General features: G+C 34.4%; 1 protein-coding gene across 1 annotated transcript in view; it reads left to right on the top strand.

Annotated features, from left to right (window-relative positions):
• Nucleotides 1-15,145, top strand: part of NIPA1 (NIPA magnesium transporter 1) — a 52,711-nt gene extending 37,566 nt beyond the window's left edge. The window contains exons 4-5 of the mRNA XM_072614566.1: nucleotides 4,820-4,980; nucleotides 13,822-15,145. Of these exons, the coding sequence (XP_072470667.1) occupies nucleotides 4,820-4,980; nucleotides 13,822-14,333 (673 nt within the window). The 3' untranslated portion in view covers nucleotides 14,334-15,145. The remainder of the gene's footprint in view (nucleotides 1-4,819; nucleotides 4,981-13,821) is intronic.
• Nucleotides 15,146-19,137: the final 3,992 nt, after the last annotated feature.

Raw genomic sequence — 19,137 nt, 5'->3', positions numbered from 1 at the left:
GTCCAAGTAAGAAATCCTATCTCTGGGTCAAAGTGTATAAACAACTTAGTCACTTTTCTCTCATCATTTCAAACAGTTTTCCACAAATGACTGAACTCCTTCATAGTTATGACCCACAGTGTAGTAGCATGACAGTCTTTCCTAGGCTTCTCTTGTTTATCAACTTTGTTGATTTAACGCACTAGAAGAAACTTCAAAGTTGCTTTATTTTTCATTATCATCATCTCTTCTGAAAGGGAAATTTCACCTGGATTAGGATAAGCTTCAATATCCACTCTTGTAATTGTTTCTTATTCAAATTTTAGTCTGAATATTTCCTAGCACACCAGTTTATTTCAAATGCTCTGTAGAGGGAGGAATTATTTCTTCCTTTTTTTAGAGGGGTGTACCTTTCTTCTCAGTTAGCATTCTCTCTGAAGTGGCTCTCAGACAGAGCTCCTAATGAATGTTTGCAGTATTTCTTAAGTTTCTAGATTAGGGACCACATTATATACATGGTTAATTCCTACACCTAAAAGTTATTTGTTCACTGAAATCCTAACAAATAATTACAGGATTATTTTCACTTAGAGCCTGACAGATTTTACCAGTCTTGGGTTCATAAAAGGCTTTGTTTTTGTTGTTGTCTTATACTTAATACCTTTTGTTTGTATAGCCCTTAGTAGATTTCAAAGCACTTTCACATACATACATTCTCATTTGATCTCAGCTTTTAATCCTTTTTAATAAAAATATGACCATGGTTATTCTAGCCCAGAAAATAGTAAGAAGGCCTTGAACTCATACATGTGATTAGTTATCATTGTTCTGAAGGGGAGGTGTAAACCAAGGACATATTAGATGAGTTAAAATTGCCTTAGTTTGGTCTTTTGCATTAGAGATGACCCTTTATAGTGAAATGGGGAAAAGGGAAGAGATCTAAGCAGGGAAGGATCAGAGAAGCTGGACAGCTTCCGAGATTCTTCTAGACCAGAACTATTTGTAGTATGGCTCTGTTATTGTGAGATCCTTCCATTAGAATGTGAGCTTTTTGAGAGCAGGAAATGTTTTTGCCTGTTTTGTCTTGTCCCATCCCTGATGATAGCTCCTGGCACACAGTAGATAATTAAAAAAATGCTTGTTGACTTGACTTGTTATCTAGCTTGAAGTATTATGAAATCTCAGAACAGTAAAGAAATGACATTCCAAAGCCAAAAAAAATTTTTTTTTCATTAGCACTACTGTTTTCCTTCAGTTCCCCCCAATGTGGAATATACAGAAATAATTTAGCACCTGCGGATGTGTAATAAAACAGAACAGGTCAGAGTATGCATCTCTTTTTAGAGGAACGTTATATCCCAAATTACTTGTCAAATAACATGAGAACTCCAGCGCTTCATAAAACCATGTTATGATGTCATCACTATTAAAAATTAAAAGAAAGAAAATAATTTTGAATCTTTGGTTCAGCCAGATTTGTGTCTGGGTGTCATTTGATCATAGAGGGGAAAATGTTTAAAAAAAAAAATCTCTAGTCTTAATAAACAGGGCAGCTAGGGGGTGGCATAGTGCATAAAGCTCTAGGCCTGAAGACAGGAAGACTCATCTTCATGAGGTCAAATCTGGCCTCAGACACTTCCTAACTGTGTGACTCTGGGCAAGTCACTTTACCCTGTCTGGCTCCGTTTCCTCATCTGTAAAATGAGCTGGAGAAAGAAATGACAAACCACTCTAGTATCTTAACCAAGAAAACCCCAAATGGGGTCATGAAGAATCAGACATGACTTAAAGAGCTCGACAGTTCTCATAAACATATCACCCTTATTTCCTGCCTTAATAGCTTTGGTCACGTTGTTCCTCATACCTAGAATACCTTTCTGCCTTATCTATCTCCATCCTATCCTTCAACTCCTGTTTCTTCAGTGAAACCTTTGCTGGCTATTCCAGCCCCTGTTGGCCATTCCTTTTCTCTGATATTTGGCACTGCATGACTTAATGCTCTGCTGTCTTGTGCTTTTGCTCAGTTCTGCTCCTTTTAGGTGGCGGAAGACAGACATCTGTGCCCCCTACAGTGCTCGATTTACCTACTTCACAACATTGTTGTGAGAAATACTTTGTTAATGTAAATGTGATGTTATTAGCAAAGTGCTGAGCACATAGTAGGTGGACCATATAATGAGAAATTTAGTAGTGGTCTCAAAGTAGCTTTATCTAAGAAAGATATTAACAACTAATGATCTGTAAAATGACTTCAGCAAATAGGTTTCTCATAAGATACATCATAATTAACCCCTTGCTATTATAGAGAAATTAAGAAACAAATTGACAATAAGATTATAGAAATCATATTAAAGAGTCAGTGTAACTCTTAGGACTATGGGTGATACTTTTATAAATCTATAATGGTTTATCAGATATAATAACCTTCCTATTCTGTGGTGAGATACACGTCTGTTTTTATTCTGGCAACTTTGTTGTTTCAGTCATGACCCCATTTGAGGTTTTCTATTTCCTTCTCCAGCTTATTTTACAGATGACAAAACCGAGGCAAACAGGGTGAAGTGACTTGCTCAGGGTCACACAGCTAGTAAGTGTCTGAGGCTGGATTTGAACTCAGGAAGACTCACCTTTCTGACTCCAGGCCCAGCATTCTACTTACTGTGCCACCTTACTGCCCATTTGGCAACTATGGCAACTCTTAAGCTAGCAAAAAAGAAAAGAGAATTTAATGGAAAAATAATAATCTATTAATTATTTAGATGTTGGTTTTATTATAATTTAGAGGATGGAGGGATCCCAGATTAAGGGATTAAGGGATCCCAGAGCCCTATCCTATTTAATGATCTAAAGGTCAGGTAATAGAAAGTATGAGGTTTTATTCTCTTATAGGGACATAAAAGAAATATTTATACTTCATTTCCCCTTTAGGAGGTAGGAAAGAAGTTCCTCCATCCATTTGGTATAATTACAGATGGGTTAACTATTGGCCAGCTAAAGGATTAGCCATACCCTTAACATCTTTAAAAAGCCATCCTTTCTATGAGCTAAAAAGCTCATTCTGTAGATGAGATGCTCTCTAAGGACTTGGTCAAGAGGAGAGCCATCCCCTCTCAGTTGAGAAGAAAGTCAGCTGTGTAAGAGAAATTCATCTCTTACGAGTGAATCAGTCTTGGCCTTTCCCTTTTATCCTTCTTCTGGAGTCTAGTGATAGAGAGGAGATTTCCTTTTCCTTCCTTCCTTCCTTCCTTCCTTCCTTCCTTCCTTCCTTCCTTCCTTCCTTCCTTCCTTCCTTCCTTCCTTCCTTCCTTTCTCCTTACCCCTCCATCACTGGCATCATTTAGTAAAGCAAGTCACCCAGTAGGACACACTGAACTCAGACAGCAGGCCCAAGGATTCTAGCCAAAGTATCAAGTAGAGTTGTGGAGAACGAGCCCAGGAAGCCCAGCTGAACAACCTGCCCAGCATGAGAACACCAGGAGAAGAGAAAAGACATCTAGGTCTTACAATATTAGAGGCCTAAGTTGACTTGGCCATGAATTCCATAGGTGTATGCCTTTCTACTAGCGTATTCTATATCTGTACCCATTCTTCACACCCATACTGGTTGAATTTGTGGGACAGTGTGACCTAGCTCTGTGGGGAGAGTATGTTATTACGGCTTTTGGTGGGTATGCCTTTGCTTTGAGGTAATTGTGTTAAATGACTGACTATTGAAGATAAAGTGATTAGGGGAGGCGTATGAGCTTTAGTTTTATAAATTTAGACCTGCAAAATAACTTGAACCCAGGATAGTCATTCCCCTGGGGATGCAACCTATGTATGTGGTGGGGAGGGAGGAGCTACATAAAGACTCTCAGGGTATGGATGGTCCCTCAGCCTGCTAATTGCTGTGTAAAATAGTTTTTCAGTCTTAACTGACTTTTTCATGATCCCATTTGGGGTTTTCTTGGCAAAGATACTGGAATGGTATGCCATTTTCTTTTCCAGATCACTTTACAGATAAGCAAACTGAGGCAAACAGAAGTAAATGACTTGCCCAAGGTCACACAGCTAGTAAGTGTCTGGGGCTGGATTTGAATTCAGGAAGATGACTCTTTCTGACTTTAGACCCAGCATTCTATCCACTGCACCACTTAGCTGCCCCATAGTTAATAGCTACCCTCCCTATAATTCCATCAAATTGATGGAAGCATTTCTTCATGCCCCTTAAAGTGGCTTCCTTTAAGACCATAAAATCTTATTATTTTTCTTATATAATTCTTACTTTTCTCTGTAATTTCATTAAGTAGACCAGAGAGGAATGGTGTAGAACTCAAATGATCGGTGAGCCCTATTCAATCTCTTATCCCCCATCACTATCCTAGAAACACTTAAATTTGTTTGTGATACCATGTTTACATTTGTTTTTTCATTTCTCTGAAACTTTCTAATTTCTTACTACGCAATCTTTTAAAGGCCCAGTGTGGCAGAGTAGGTATAAATCTAGCCTCAGAGCCAAGAAGACCTGAGTTCCAGTCCTATCTCTGACACATACTGGCATTGTGACCCTAGACAAGTCATTAACCTCTCAGGACTCTGGGCAACTCTTTAAGGGTACATGTTACATAGAAAGTGCTGACCTATGTTAATAGGGGAAGCTCTGTCATCCAGGCATTCCTTATACCAGTCAAATCACAGGTGCAGGCCCTCTCCTTCAGTCCCTTAAAACCAACTAAGAAATACTACAAAGAAATTTGGGTTCTTCTTTATCATTAAGCAAAGTAGGAACGGAAGTAAGATTCATTACTGTTATGACAAATAGCTTGATTTTAAAACTGTTGTTTTCTTTTTGTTGTGGAAGGTCCATTTTAGCTTCTTACCTTCTGAAAGAAAAACTGAACATCTTGGGCAAGTTGGGATGTTTGCTAAGTTGTGCTGGGTCTGTGGTTCTTATAATTCATTCCCCGAAATCTGAGAGCGTAACAACTCAGGCTGAGCTGGAAGAGAAACTTACAAATCCAGGTAACTCATTTTCTTGTTTAAACATTATGAAGAGGGGTTGCCTAACCGAACTGGAAGAATTTTTAACTTTACTGAACAATTTTCCTAATGTGATATTCTCTAGAAAAATTTTTGAGTGCTGGCCTTGGAATCAGGAGGACCTGAGTTCAAATCCGGTCTCAGACACTTGACACTTACTAGCTGTGTGATCCTGGGCAGGTCACTTAACCCCAATTGCCTTGCAGAAAAAAAGAAAGAAAAAAATTTCAATGTGTATAATCCTCTAATATCGTCAATACTCACTTGTATAGTGTCATTTTCTAATTTTCCTGTATTTTGAAGTCTGATCATATGTTCTTTAAGCCAAAAAACTAAACTGATGTGGGCCCCATCTTGAAAAAAAAAAGCCATTCCCAAAATTGAATGAAATTTGTAATACAGAATAGTATTTGGAATCAAACTAAGGAAAGTGTATTTTCACCATGCATCCCTCAAGCAAACTTTTAAGTTCTGATGTGGTTTTCCTTCTAAATTAATCTTCTTTCTAAAATTTTTTACCATATTGGCCTGGCAGCAGCTTCAGATAATGGTGCCATAATGTTTCTTTACTCCAAAAATATGGATGCCTGCATGCCACCATGACCAATTGTATGAAACGTAATAGCACAGAACAAAAGCTTATTGAGGCAACTCTAACTGAACTATATAACTATAACTGGTGCACATGAGATGTTTAAGAATGACTCAGAGTGAAATCGACCTAAAATGTTCCCCTCACTCCACTTTTTATGTTTATTTAATTTTCCTCCCTCCCTCACCCCCCGTGGTAAGTAATCAGATCTAGGTTACACATGTGCTATGTATGTTACATATGTGTGTATTAGACATTCCCGTTTTAGTCATTATGTACAAGAAGACTCAGATAAAAGAAAGAAATGAAAGTGAAAAATAGCATCCTTCAATCTATATTCAAACAATAGCAATTCTTTCTCGTGGTGCATAGTAAACTTCATCATTAGTCCTTTGAGCTTGTCTTAGACCATTGTATTACTGAGAATAGCTAAGTCATTCACAATTCTTCATTGAACAATATTGCTGTTACTGTGTACAACAGTCTCCTGGTTCTGTTCACTTCACTGTGCATCAGTTCACATAAGTCTTTCTAGGTTTTTCTAAAATCATCCTACTTGTCATTTCTTATCGCACAATAATATTCCATTACAATCACATACCACAGCTTGTTTAGGCATTCACTAAACATTTACACAATTGATGGGCATCCCTTCGATTTCCAATTCTTAGCCACTACAAAAAGAGTTGCTATAAATATTTTTGTACAAATAGGTCCTTTTCCCTTTTTTTTGAATGCCTTTGACATATAGACCTAGCAGTAGTATTGCTGGATCAAAGGATATGCACACTTTGGTAGGACTTTGGGTACAGTTCCAAATTGCTCTCAGTTCATAATTCTGTCAACAGTGCCTTAAGTGTCCCAGTTTTTCCACAAACATCCAACATTTTCCTTTTTCTGTCATATTATCCACTCTCATAGGTGTAGCGTGGTCCCTCAGAGTTGTTTTAATTTGCATTTCTCTGATGAGTAGTAATTTAGAGTATATTTTCATATGACTATAGATAACCTTGATTTCTTTGTCTGAAAGTTGCCTGTTCATAATCTTTGACCATTTATCAATTGGGGGATGAATTGTATCTTTATGAATTGGCCTCAGTTCTCTACGTATTTGAGAAATGAGGCCTTTATCAGATATATTTATTGCAAAATGTTTTCCCCAGTTTTCTGCCTTCTTTATAATTTTGGTTGCACTGGTTTTCTTTGTGGAAAAAACTTTGTAACTTTATATAATCAAAATTACCTGTTTTATATTTTGTAATGCTTTCTATATCTTCTTTGGTCTTAAATTCCTCCCTTATCCATAAATCTGCCAGATAAACTATTTCGTGCTCTTTTAATTTGCTTATGGCATCATTCTTTATGTGTAAATCATATACCCATTTTGACCTTAGTTTTGATATATGGTGTGAGATGTTGGTTTTTTCCTAGTTTCTATCATACCATTTTCCAGTTTTCCCAGCAGTTTTTGTCGAATAATGAGTTTTTCTTCCAAAAGCTTGGATCTTTAAGTTTTTCATATACTAGATTACTATGGTCATTTACTACAATATAATTTGTACCTAATCTGTTCTACTGATCCACCACTCTATTTCTTTTCCTGTACCAGATGGCTTTTATAATTACTTCTTTATGATACAGTTTGAGATCCAGTATGACTAGACTATCCTCTTTCACATTGTTTTCACTGATTCCCTTAATATTCTTGGACTTTTGCTCTTCCAGGTGATATTTGTTATTATTTTTCTAGTTCTATAAAATAATTTTTGGTAGTTTGATTGGTATGACACTGAATAAATTGATTAATTTAAATAGAATTGTCATTTTTATTATATTGGCTTGGCCTACCTATGAGCAATTACTCATTTTCCACTTGTTTACAGCTGACTTTATTTGTATAAAAAAGTGTTTTATTGTTGTGTTCATATAGTCCCTGGGTTTATCTTGGCTGGTAGACTCCCAAGTATTTTACATTGTCTACAGTTATTTTAAATGAAATTTCTCTTTCTATATCTTGCTGCTGGACTTTGTTGGTAATATATAGAAATGCTGATGATGAGTTTATTTTATATCCTGCAACTTTGCTAAAGTTGTTAATAATTTCAGGAAGTTTTTTAAATTGATTCTCTAGGATTTTAAAGTATAATATATTATTTGCAAAGAGTGATAGTTTTGTTTCTTCATTGTCTATTCTAATTACTGTAATTTCTTTTTATTCTCTTATTGGTACAGCTGACTTTTCTAGTATAGTATTAAACAGTAGAGATGACAATGGGAATCCTTGCTTCACTCCAGATTGTAGTGGGAAGGCTTCTAGCTTATCCCTGTTACAGATAATGGTTGCTGATGGTTTTATATAAATATTACTTATCATTTTAAGATAAGCACCATTTATTCCTATGTTCTATAGTTTTTAAAACTAGGAATGGGTGCAGTATTTTGTCAAAGGCTTTTTCTGCATCTATTAAGAAATCGTATGATTTCTGCTAGTTTTGCTACTGATATTGTTATCTGTGCTAATAGTTTTCCTAATATTGAACCAGCCCTGCATTCCTGGTCTAAATTCTACCTGGTAATAGTGCATGATCCTTGTGATATATTGCTGTAATTTCTTTGTGAGTATTTTATTTTAAATTTTTGCATTAATATTCGTTAGGGAAATTGGTCTGTAATTTTGATTCGCTGTTTTGGCTCTTCCTGCTTTTGGTATCAGCACCATATTTGTGTTGTAAAAGGAATTTGGCAGGACTCCTTTTCCTGTTTTTCCAAATAATTCATGTAGTATTGAAATTAATTGTTCTTTAAGTGGTTAGTAGAATTTGCTTGTGAATTTATCTGGTCCTGGGGATTTTTTCTTAGGAAATTCATTGTTGGATTATTATTCTATTTCTTTTTCTAAGATTGGGTTAAGTATTTTATCTCTTCTGCTGCTAATCTGGGTACTTTATATTTTTTGTAGATATTTGTCTATTTCATTTAGATTGTCAAATTTATTGGTATATAATTGGCAAAAGAGCTCCTAACAATTTTCTTAATTTCTTCTTCACTGGTGGTAAATTCACCCCTTTCATTTTTTATACTAGTAATTTAGTTTTCTTCTTCCCTTTTTAAAAATCAAATTTACAAATGTTTTGTCTATTTTATTAGCTTTTTTCATAAAACCAGCTTCTAGTTTTATTTATTAGTTCAATGGTTTTCTTACTTTCAGTTTTATTAATCTCTTCTTTGATTTTTCAAGATTTCTAATTTGGTGTTCAATTGGGGATTTTTTAATTTGTTCTTTTTCTAGTTTTATTAGCTCTGTTATTATTTAAAAGAAATTTCTCTTTCAGGCTCTTTCTGCTAGGTTTTGTTATGCTTTAACTAAAGTTAAAAAAAAGCATAAATATCAAACTTGACATTCAGCAAGATAACCACAAAGATAGACTTGGGTAAGAGAGATAAAACAGACAAACTACATCTTGCGAAAAGGTAATAAAGACAGTGAATTAATATTGATACTTAAAATATATGCACCAATGGACTAACATTTAAATACTTAAAATGAGTTACAGGTAGAAATGGACATTAAACTATAATGGTAGGGGACCTTAGTGTACCTCTTCCAGAACTAGACAAATCTAACCAATCAATTTACAAGAAATAAATTAAAAATCTGAATAGAAACTTAGAAAAAGTGGATAATATAGACCTCTGGAGAATATTGAATAGGAGAAGAAAGGTATCTTAAATATACATTTAGCTGCATATGACACCTTTACAAAAATTGACTTTGTAGTAAAACATAAATACTTCACAAATAAAATACAGAAAAGTAGAAATATTAAACATATGTTTTGTGGACAACAATGAAATAAAAATGAGTCACTACAAAAGCATTTTAAAATTATTTAGAACAAAATAACTTAATTTTAAAGAAGTGGTAGGGCAAAGAACAAATCACAAAAATGTTTGATAATTTTTTTGAAGGTAATGATTTCAATGAGGCAACAGACCAGAATTTTTGGAATGTAGCCAAAGCAGTCCTTAAGGGGAAATGTGTATCTCTATACACTTTGATCAACAAAAGACAGAAAGAACGATCAATAAATTCATCATGCAACTATGAGAAACAAACTAGAAAAACAAGTTAACCCTCCTCCCATTAAATCTCAAAATAGTAATCTTGAAAATCAAAGGAATTAAAAAAGTGGAAAACCAAAAGTCATTTAACTAATAAATAAAACTGAGGTCATTTTGGGGGGGAAAAACAAAATATGGAAACCATTGGCTAATCTGATTTTTAAAAATTGATGATATAAAATTTTTTTTAAAGATTTTACAACTGAAGAAGAAATTAAGTAAATTAGGGTTAGAAGCAATTTTGTCCAATTATATGCCAATAAAACTGATCATCTAAATAAAATGGATGAATGTTCATAAAATACAAAATCCTCAGGTTAACAGAACAAGAAATACAAGATTTTAACCCAAATTCAGAAAAAGAAATTTGACAAATTATAAGCTCCCAAAAGAAAAAACAACACCAGGACCAGATGAATTTACAAACAAATTTTATCATTCTAAAAACCAATTAATTTTAAGCTTACATAACCTGGAGGGAAAAAATAAAATGTTCTACCAAATTTCTTCTATGGTAAAAACTTGATCCTGGTACCTAAATCAGGGAGAGTCAGAATCTGGAAATAAAATTACAGGTTAATATGCCTAATGAACATATTGATACATATTTTTAAAATTAAATATTAAGAAGGAGAAGACAACCACATATCATAAATATTGTATACTGTTATCAGATTGAATTTGAACCAACATAAGGTTGGTTAAGTATTAGGAAACTTATTAACATAATAGAGGATATTAATAATAACGATAAAAATCACACAATTACATTAGTAGATCCACAAAAATCTTTTGACAAGATACAACATTCATTTCTGTTAAAAAAAGAAACAGAACTAGAAAATATCACAGTAAGTGGACTGTTTCTCTTAAGAATGAGTAATATCAATCTACAACCAGAATCTCACATTATATGGAATAAGGATCAACTAGAAGACTTTCCAGCAAGATCAAGCGTAAAGCAAAGAAGTTTATTATCACGTTGCTATTTGATGTAGTGTTTGAAATGCTAGTCATAGCGATAAGACAAAAAAGAAATTGAGGAAATAAGCATATTCAAAGAGAAAACAGAATTGTCACTGGTATAACCATTCTGGAACACAGTTTGGAATCATGCCCCCAAAGTTCCTAAGCTGCATGTAACCTGTGACCCGGTACTAGGTCCATGCTCCAAAAAGATTAAACAAAGAAAAAAAGGGCTTCTGTGAAAAAAAATGTTTATTGTTGCTTCCAGAAAAAGTATTTATTTGCTGCACCTGTGTTCAGGGCTTCCACAATTGGCTTTTTTTTCTACAGGAGATGATTTTGCCTTGTCTGTGGATTTCCTGACTTTTTGGACATAATACTGCTTTAAGCACATTTGATCCCTAATATAAAGAGTATTGCCATCAGTTCTGGTTTTTGAGTCAGTCTTATGTAGAAATCCAAAATCTTATTCTATTTCTCATCTCTTCCTTTCTCTTCTGGCCTTTTCCTGTTTATCAAAATGCATTGACTTTTTAGTGTTCAAGCACTGACTTGACAGGTCTCATTTTTAATTCACTCCACAGTATTTATTATCTTATTTTCATTCTCAAAAGACAGTCCATGTTGGGCCTAGCTTTAGAAAATGATCTTAATTTTAGCCCTTGTAGGTTCATCTCAGCCTTAAGTAATTCCCATGCTAGGAAATCTGATGCTCCAAGTGATTTTTTAATGTGAAAAAAAGTAACAGTAGAGATTTTAACCATTGATATGTTTAAGCAAGTCAAATTATCCTAAAAGTATCTGTAACCAGAAGGAGGATAAAACAAAACAAGGGTCAATTCTGCTAACTTATTTTATAGTGATCTATATTCATTGGTAACAGACATTGTAGAGTACTGACCTCAGAGCCAGGAAGACCTGGAGAGAGGTGCAACCTTAGATCCAGCTGGCTGTGTAACCCTGGATAAGTCCCTTAACCTCTTACTGTTCTTGGAACAGTAAGTTACAGAGAATGTTTCAACCTGTGTGGATAAAGACAGTGTTCTCATTTGGAAATTCCCTATACCACTGAACTTACAGATCTGCTTCCTCTCCCTGTTTTGTTCTCATTGGTCACAATATAGACCATCACATTTGTATACCATCACTTCTTGCAATGGATGTGTATTATCAAAGGGGAAGTGTGAAATTTATAAGAACAATTGAACTCAACCAAGTACTTATAGAAGAAATTCCTGCTTGATCCTGTGCAGTACTACAGGATAGAATTCTCTTGAACTCGGATATAAAGACAAAATTACAAAATGATGTAAAGTATCACAGGTGGTGTTTTTTTTAAAAAGCAGCTACATTGGACAGCTTATGTCTAGAGAAGTTTTCCCCTACCTATAAAATGAGCCACAATTTCAACAAGAATATTTTTGATAAAAAGATGGAGGGGGAAATAGGAATACATTTGTGGACTACATTTATATAATCATACCAACTGACTGAGAAGGTGAGAAAAATATCATATTTTTCTCCACGTGTGATTTCAGAGAAGTATTTGAATTAGGTAAAAATGCATCCTCACATCCACAGAAAAGGTTTATCATGTATACTTCATTATCTTGCAAATCTCTAAGATTGATATGTCTACTGAGATCATTGTTCAGTAATACATTGAGTTACTGACATCAACCAAAGAGTTGATACAGAAAGATGTATTCACTACAGATATTCTCTGGTATGAAATTTGTCTTCCATTGGATGCAAACAAAAGGATAAATTACATATATATTCATTATATTGAGCTCTACGACTATGCAGTCTGCTCAGTGATCCATCATAATAAGTAAGAAATAAGTCTTAACCATCCATTTTGGGGGGGGAATCATGTTGCCCTGAATGACATGCAGCTGAATGTGTAGTCTATTGAATAGGCCATCTACTAATGTATGCTATACATGGGAATTAAAAAGGGAAGGGAGATAAGTATTTATATAGCAACTCCCACTATGCTAAGCATTTTTTGGGTTCAATTTTTTCTTAACAAATATTTCATTTGGTCCTCACACCATAACTGTATAAAGTCGATGCTGTTATTATCCTCAGTTTTACAATTGATGGAGTTGAGGCAAAGAGAGATTAAGTGACTTGCCCAGGTCCCACAGTTAGTAAATGTCTGAGGCTGCATTTGAACTCAGATCTTTCTGACTCTGGGCCCAGGGATCTATCCATGGTACCACCAGCTGCCTCTTTAATTTCTACTAATTTCTTCTATAAGTACTTGATTGAATTCAACTGCTCTTATTAATTTCACACTTCTCCCTATGATAATACACATCCATAGTGATGGTATTCAAATGTGATGGTCTATATTGTGACCAGCAGATGACTGATGAGGAAAGCCTCATTGAGAAGATTGGGGCTAGAGATCGTTTGGGAAATTGCATAATGCTTTCAGTGATCTCAGACTGCCTGCTTTGGTGAGAAAAGATTCTCTAATACTAATATACTCCTGACAAATGACCGTGAATAGTCAAATCTCATTATATCAAAGGTTAAAATGCCACTTTCGAGGTCAATGGACAGAAACCTCGTGAGTTTCAGGCTGTAGCATGTTACCAAACATGAATTATGCATGAGAAGCAGTATAAAAGATAATTGCAGGATTAAAATAAGAAAGGGACCAGTCAGATACTGAGATTAAGAGATGACAGATGATCAGCCCAAGAGGTACATTCATATACCACAGAGACGTATACTACCAAAGAGAATGGGGGGGAAATACAATTGTTTCTAGGGTTAAAGTAGATTCTCAATGAAGGATTTATGAGAAAACAAGAATATTTTATGGAAAGAGAAGGCATTACAAGAATATGATGGTAGAGGGAGTACTGATAGTATCATAGATCCATTAAGGCAAGAAATGACATGAGAACAGAATGTAACAGAAAAAGGGAAACTTAACAAAATAATTTAATCTGGTTAGAGGATTATCCATACTCTAGTCTAATGAGAGTAAAGAGTAGTTAATACCGCAGTGTTGTACTTTGCTGATTTGTGATGTTTGCTTTTATTATTTTTTTAAAATGTGCTATGCGATTCATTAATGTTTTATTTTTTTCCCTTTAATTAACAATGTGTTATTTGTTTTTCAGTGTTTGTTGGCTACCTATGCATAGTGCTCCTCATGCTGCTGCTTCTCATCTTTTGGATAGCACCAGCCCATGGACCTACCAATATCATGGTGTACATCAGTATTTGCTCATTGTTGGGGAGTTTCACTGTACCAAGCACTAAAGGAATCGGGCTAGCTGCTCAAGATATCTTTCATAATAATCCATCAAGTCAAAGAGCACTGTACCTTTGTCTGGTCCTTTTAGCTGTACTCGGCTGCAGTATCATCATTCAATTTCGGTATATTAATAAGGCACTTGAGTGTTTTGATTCATCTGTATTTGGGGCCATCTATTATGTTGTATTCACCACTTTGGTCTTGTTGGCCTCAGCCATTCTTTTTCGGGAATGGAGTAATGTAGGCTTGGTAGATTTCTTGGGAATGGCATGTGGATTTACTACTGTTTCCATTGGCATTGTCCTTATACAAGTCTTCAAAGAGTTCAATTTCAACCTTGGGGAGATGAATAAACCTAACATGAAAACTGATTAAAATATATTTATGGGTACTGGGTGGCTCAGGGAACCAGTAACGGGATATGGTTACTGGTCTGAATTTGACCTAGGTTTGCAGAGACCAAAATGTGCAAACATCCCAGATGTTTGAGTTGTTGGTGGAATTAGTAGGTGGCCTCTGTCAAATTCCTAGTGAACAAATGTCCATATCCCTAAAATCACCACTACATATGGCATTCATCAGCACTATCAGTGGCTATCATCAGCAGAAGGGCCAAGAGTTGAAACAGCAGAGAGACTGATGCACTGCCTCCCCAGAAAATTAAATCCCTCCCAAAATGTCTGAGGTTTCTCATTCAGCATTGTGGAATGGCAGTCTAGGCATCATACTTTTTCTGTTGACGAGTCTTCTGTTTCTCATTGTCATTAGCCAGGAAGCTTTCAAGAATGTCATTTCCTTTAAAAAAAGTTTTTTTAAGCCAATTAAAATAGAAAAAAAAAGAGATGGTGCTCCCTTTTCTTCTTACAATGTCGAATGTTCTCATTTGTTAGATGCTTACATTTGAAAAAGACAAAAAATGTTAATTGGACCATAGGCTTGAAATCCAGCAGTTTAGTGACCACTTTCATATTTGTCTTTCTGGATTATGTATGTGTCTCTGCCATAAAATTCAGGTATTTATTCAAATAAAAGATAACCACTGAAAATTAATTTAAAACCTTCTTTTTTAAAAAGTAGGTCTCCAAGATCAGTTAATGGCAAACACTGGGGAGGGAAGAGGCAAAGAAAAAAAGTAAAGAAAGGAAAAAGAAAAAAAAGAAAGAAATTATGTACTAGTTTGTTTGCAATAGATGTTAAGAATTCAAATGTTACAGTGCCTTTGCCTTTTAAAAATATCCCTTAATTTGACTGAGCTAATGAAACAATAACTTCTTTTTTTAAATAACATTAGATAAATTAAAATAATATGGTTTCTTTGGATGTTCTCAGATTCTAAATGCATAAGTCATCCAGAAAAAAAGCAATATGTTTCTGGGAAAGTAGTCAGAGCTAAGACTACTTCAAAGCTATTTGGATTTCTTTAGTATGTAACTGTCATGAGACTGAAGGCAACTGGGTATGTATGGACATCTCCTTTTGTAGTCCAGCTTACGTAATGGATATCAGCTCCAAATTACAGCCTTAAGTCCTGTGATTCTGTAGGTTAATAATTTCTTTCAGAAACAAATGTGTATCTTGATTAAATGGCTTTTCAGAAATAACTCTTTATCTAGTAGATACTAATGCTTTCAAAAGAGAGAAAAAACTGTGAATGACCACAGAGATTGAGTTCCTTGAAAGAAAGAACTCTAGGAGAAAGACAAAAGATAAGCTAAAGCTAATTTCTATAAACTGGGAAAGGAGCTGGTTTATAATAGCGTATTAGCAACAGAAATTTTCTAAAGAGTTCATAGCAAGAATTAATTACCACAGCTGAGTGGGTCTGTTGTCCAATACACTAGAACATTCTTCCTCTTCTAACTTTTCCTTCCTTAGACTTTGCAAATTAGCACTTCATTATACCAATATATTGACTATGATTACTATTCTCTAATTAGTAATGCTAACTGAAATAAGACCAAAAATTAAGTGACAGAAATCCCAGCAAAATGTCACTCGTATCATTGTCTGACATTTCAGTGAAACGAAGATATATGGAAAATGGGGAATTAGGATAAAGAAAAGGAGCTATTCTTAATTTCTGACTGCAGGAACTCTTACTAAGGCAAAATCAGGAGTTCCTAAAAAGAGTTAAAGTTACCTGTAAATGGTAAAGAATATAAAGAAATTTTAAAATGTCAACTGAAAAGTCCTGTTGTTTTAATAGGGCTACAAAATTGTAGGGAACTTGATGCAGAGAGAACAAATAAAATTAGACAACTATTTAAAGAAAAGTAAAGAAAAAATCATTAAAATAGGAGCTATATTTTATGGAAGTAATTTGTGAGTAAAGACACAAATATTGTGATGGCTCTTTTAAAAAGTTATAAACCTTACTTTATTATTGTTAACTGTCCCACCATAAATGCTCACTTTCTATTAAGGAATATTTTATTTAACTTTTAGAAGAGGATAGTGACTTAGCATAAAATATTTAGCAATGCAAACCCTAACCAATGATTTCATGTGTTCAATTTTCAGAACAGGTCATATTGATAATATTTTCACTGCTGTGAGGCACAAAATATTTTCCCATTATAGTACAACCATAAGTTGAGGGGGATTTTCATGTGTGGCCTAGAAATCTTTTCCTCTTTGTCAAACCTGCTATCTGAAGAATGAAGAAGCTTCTAAAATTTAGAGTACTTAATCATATTTTATTCAAGAACTATAAATATCATAGGTGTTTAGGAATGACAGTTTGAAAATCCTTTCCTGAGATTTTGTGTAAGACTGAATTCAAAATAAAAATAGAATATTTGACGTTTCTGCCAAAGAGCTACCTATTTTTAGGTACTAGACTAATTCTAAGCAGACTCCCCACATTCCCCAGAATACCCCTGATCCAGAGAGGGTTTAAATCCTAGTTTATACTAAAAGTATCTTATCAGCATAGACCTTTGGCCAAATCATAAAACGTTAATATGACTAGTCCGTTAGAAATACTATCAAGTTAAAAAAAAAACTATCAGGTGAGCTTAAAGCTTAGCACAGAGCAAATAACATCTGATTTCTAACAGCCTTCTATACATTGCTAATTTAAAATTAATTTAAAAATAGAATGGGAAATGGATAGGATTATCTTTTCAATTTAATTAAAACTTGTGGAACAGGTAAAGGAAAATAGGGCAGTTCTCAGAGTTCAGTCTTTCCGGAAGCAAACAGGAATAGCATCATCTCTTTCATTTGGGAAGAAAACACTATAGTTTCTAAAATGTAGCTTTAAAGTCAAATAAATTCAACAAGCATTTATTAAACAACTAATAAGTGCCAGTCACTCTCCTATGCACTGAGGATACAAAGAAAGACAAAAAAAAAAAAGCCCCTGCTTTTTCAAGGAGCTCTTATTCTTACTGAGAAGACAATATGGAAACTATTTACATATGAGATATAGTCAGTATAAATTGGAGATATACTAGAGGGAAGTAGGATGATAAATTGTAGCACCATGATGTTTTTTCTTTTGTTTTTCCTTTTACAAAAATGAAAACCACAAAATTACCAGTGTACCCTTACAGAGACCTCTTTCACCTCCTGAGCATCCTCAAAGTTTTTGTCTGAAATTATAATTAGATTAGAATGTTTAGATTTCATATTGACATATATTTAAAGGGACAGTTGTCCTCCTGCCTGGATGGTGCCTTGTTCCCTCATATTTTCTTTGGTTTGTTTTTGACCTTTTTTTTCACCCTGATTTTCTATGAAATGTCAGGACCATGATGAATCCTTCTTCAGACCCCAAGCTGATAGGCCACACCAAAACAGTTTTCTTCATTCTTGCTTCCTTTTTATAGAGAAAAGGCAGCCTCCTAACTGCCAAAAACTCATCTCAACAACAATGGGAATGACAAAATCTAGAGCCTTCGGGAAGGAATCCATGATTTTCTAGTGGCCTTGTTCATCACTTGCACTGTAACCACAGCCTTTTCAGAGTAGAATGATAATGAAATACATGTTTTGTTATTGGTCCAACAATAAGCAATATCCTTGTCTTTCCCATTTCTCAAGCCTTTCTTTTGCCTTCTTTTCTCTGTGTTGTATTTGTGGCTCACTTCTTTTTTCATCCAAGCAATCTTATTCTTTTCTTTAGCAATGTTCTTTCCCTTCCATGATCCTCTATCTGTTTTCTGGTATAAGATGTCACTATTAAAATGTGCTGTCAGTTTTCATCTTCTTTATCCCACAACAGGTAAACACTTAATAAATAATGGATAGGTCCTGCCAGATGGATAAATTACTTTCTGAGTATAAGTTAAGTACTTCTGAATACTTAAGTACTTTTGAGATAGATTAGTTCCAAAACAATTTTATTATTATTTAATAAGGTCAAACTCCAGGCTGTAAAAATATTCATATTATTTTCTGGGGGAGGATGTCTACTCATCAAGAGTAAATGGGCTTTGATGCCTTCCTTTTTCAGTACCTAAAATAATTTTCAGAAAAGCAGAGAAGGAAAGGAGTATGCTTCTTTAGAGATGCAGACTTTTTGATATCTTCATTATCTGAATTAGGTTTAACAGGCTTTAACTACTGTGACTTGCTATCCTGAAAGAAGTGACTCCACTTCCCAAAGTACCTGATACTCAGAAAGTAATTTACTCACCAAGCAGATTTTGACGTACTCTTCATGGTCTGCCATCTCAGGGAGTAAAAGTATATTATTGACTCCTAACACTTAGTCTCTCTCCCTTGGGAAAAGCAATCTTTGATTATTTTAGGGTTTATTTATATTCATATTTAAGAGCAAGAATTGTATCAGTTCTGAATCCAAAAGAAAAAAAGATTCAGAATTTGTAAATGGAACGTTGTCTCACGATAAGAGAGTTGATGGTATAATATACCTCGACCTATTTTATATTCCTTAGAATTACGTTGCTTTTACCGTGGGTTAGTCTTTAGGATGTATTTAGTGTAGCTGAGCTTTATAAATAAAGCTAGATTATTGCTTCTCCATTGTGTATATGAAAAGGATGAATATGACTAGAAATGAGAATTGGCCTAATAATATTTGAGATTGGTCTTTTTTTTTTTCATGTAAAGTCCTGGCATATTACTAAAGTAACACAAACTCCTGTGTTTTAAACAAATTAAATTACATATGAAAAACTTAGGTTTCCATATAACAATCAAAATTTCTACA

This window comes from Notamacropus eugenii, chromosome 5 (genome assembly GCF_028372415.1).
Source record: "Notamacropus eugenii isolate mMacEug1 chromosome 5, mMacEug1.pri_v2, whole genome shotgun sequence".
In the NCBI taxonomy this organism is placed as follows: domain Eukaryota; kingdom Metazoa; phylum Chordata; class Mammalia; order Diprotodontia; family Macropodidae; genus Notamacropus; species Notamacropus eugenii.
The sequence above is the reverse complement of the archived record's forward strand: the minus strand, read 5'-3'. Positions and strand labels throughout refer to the sequence as shown.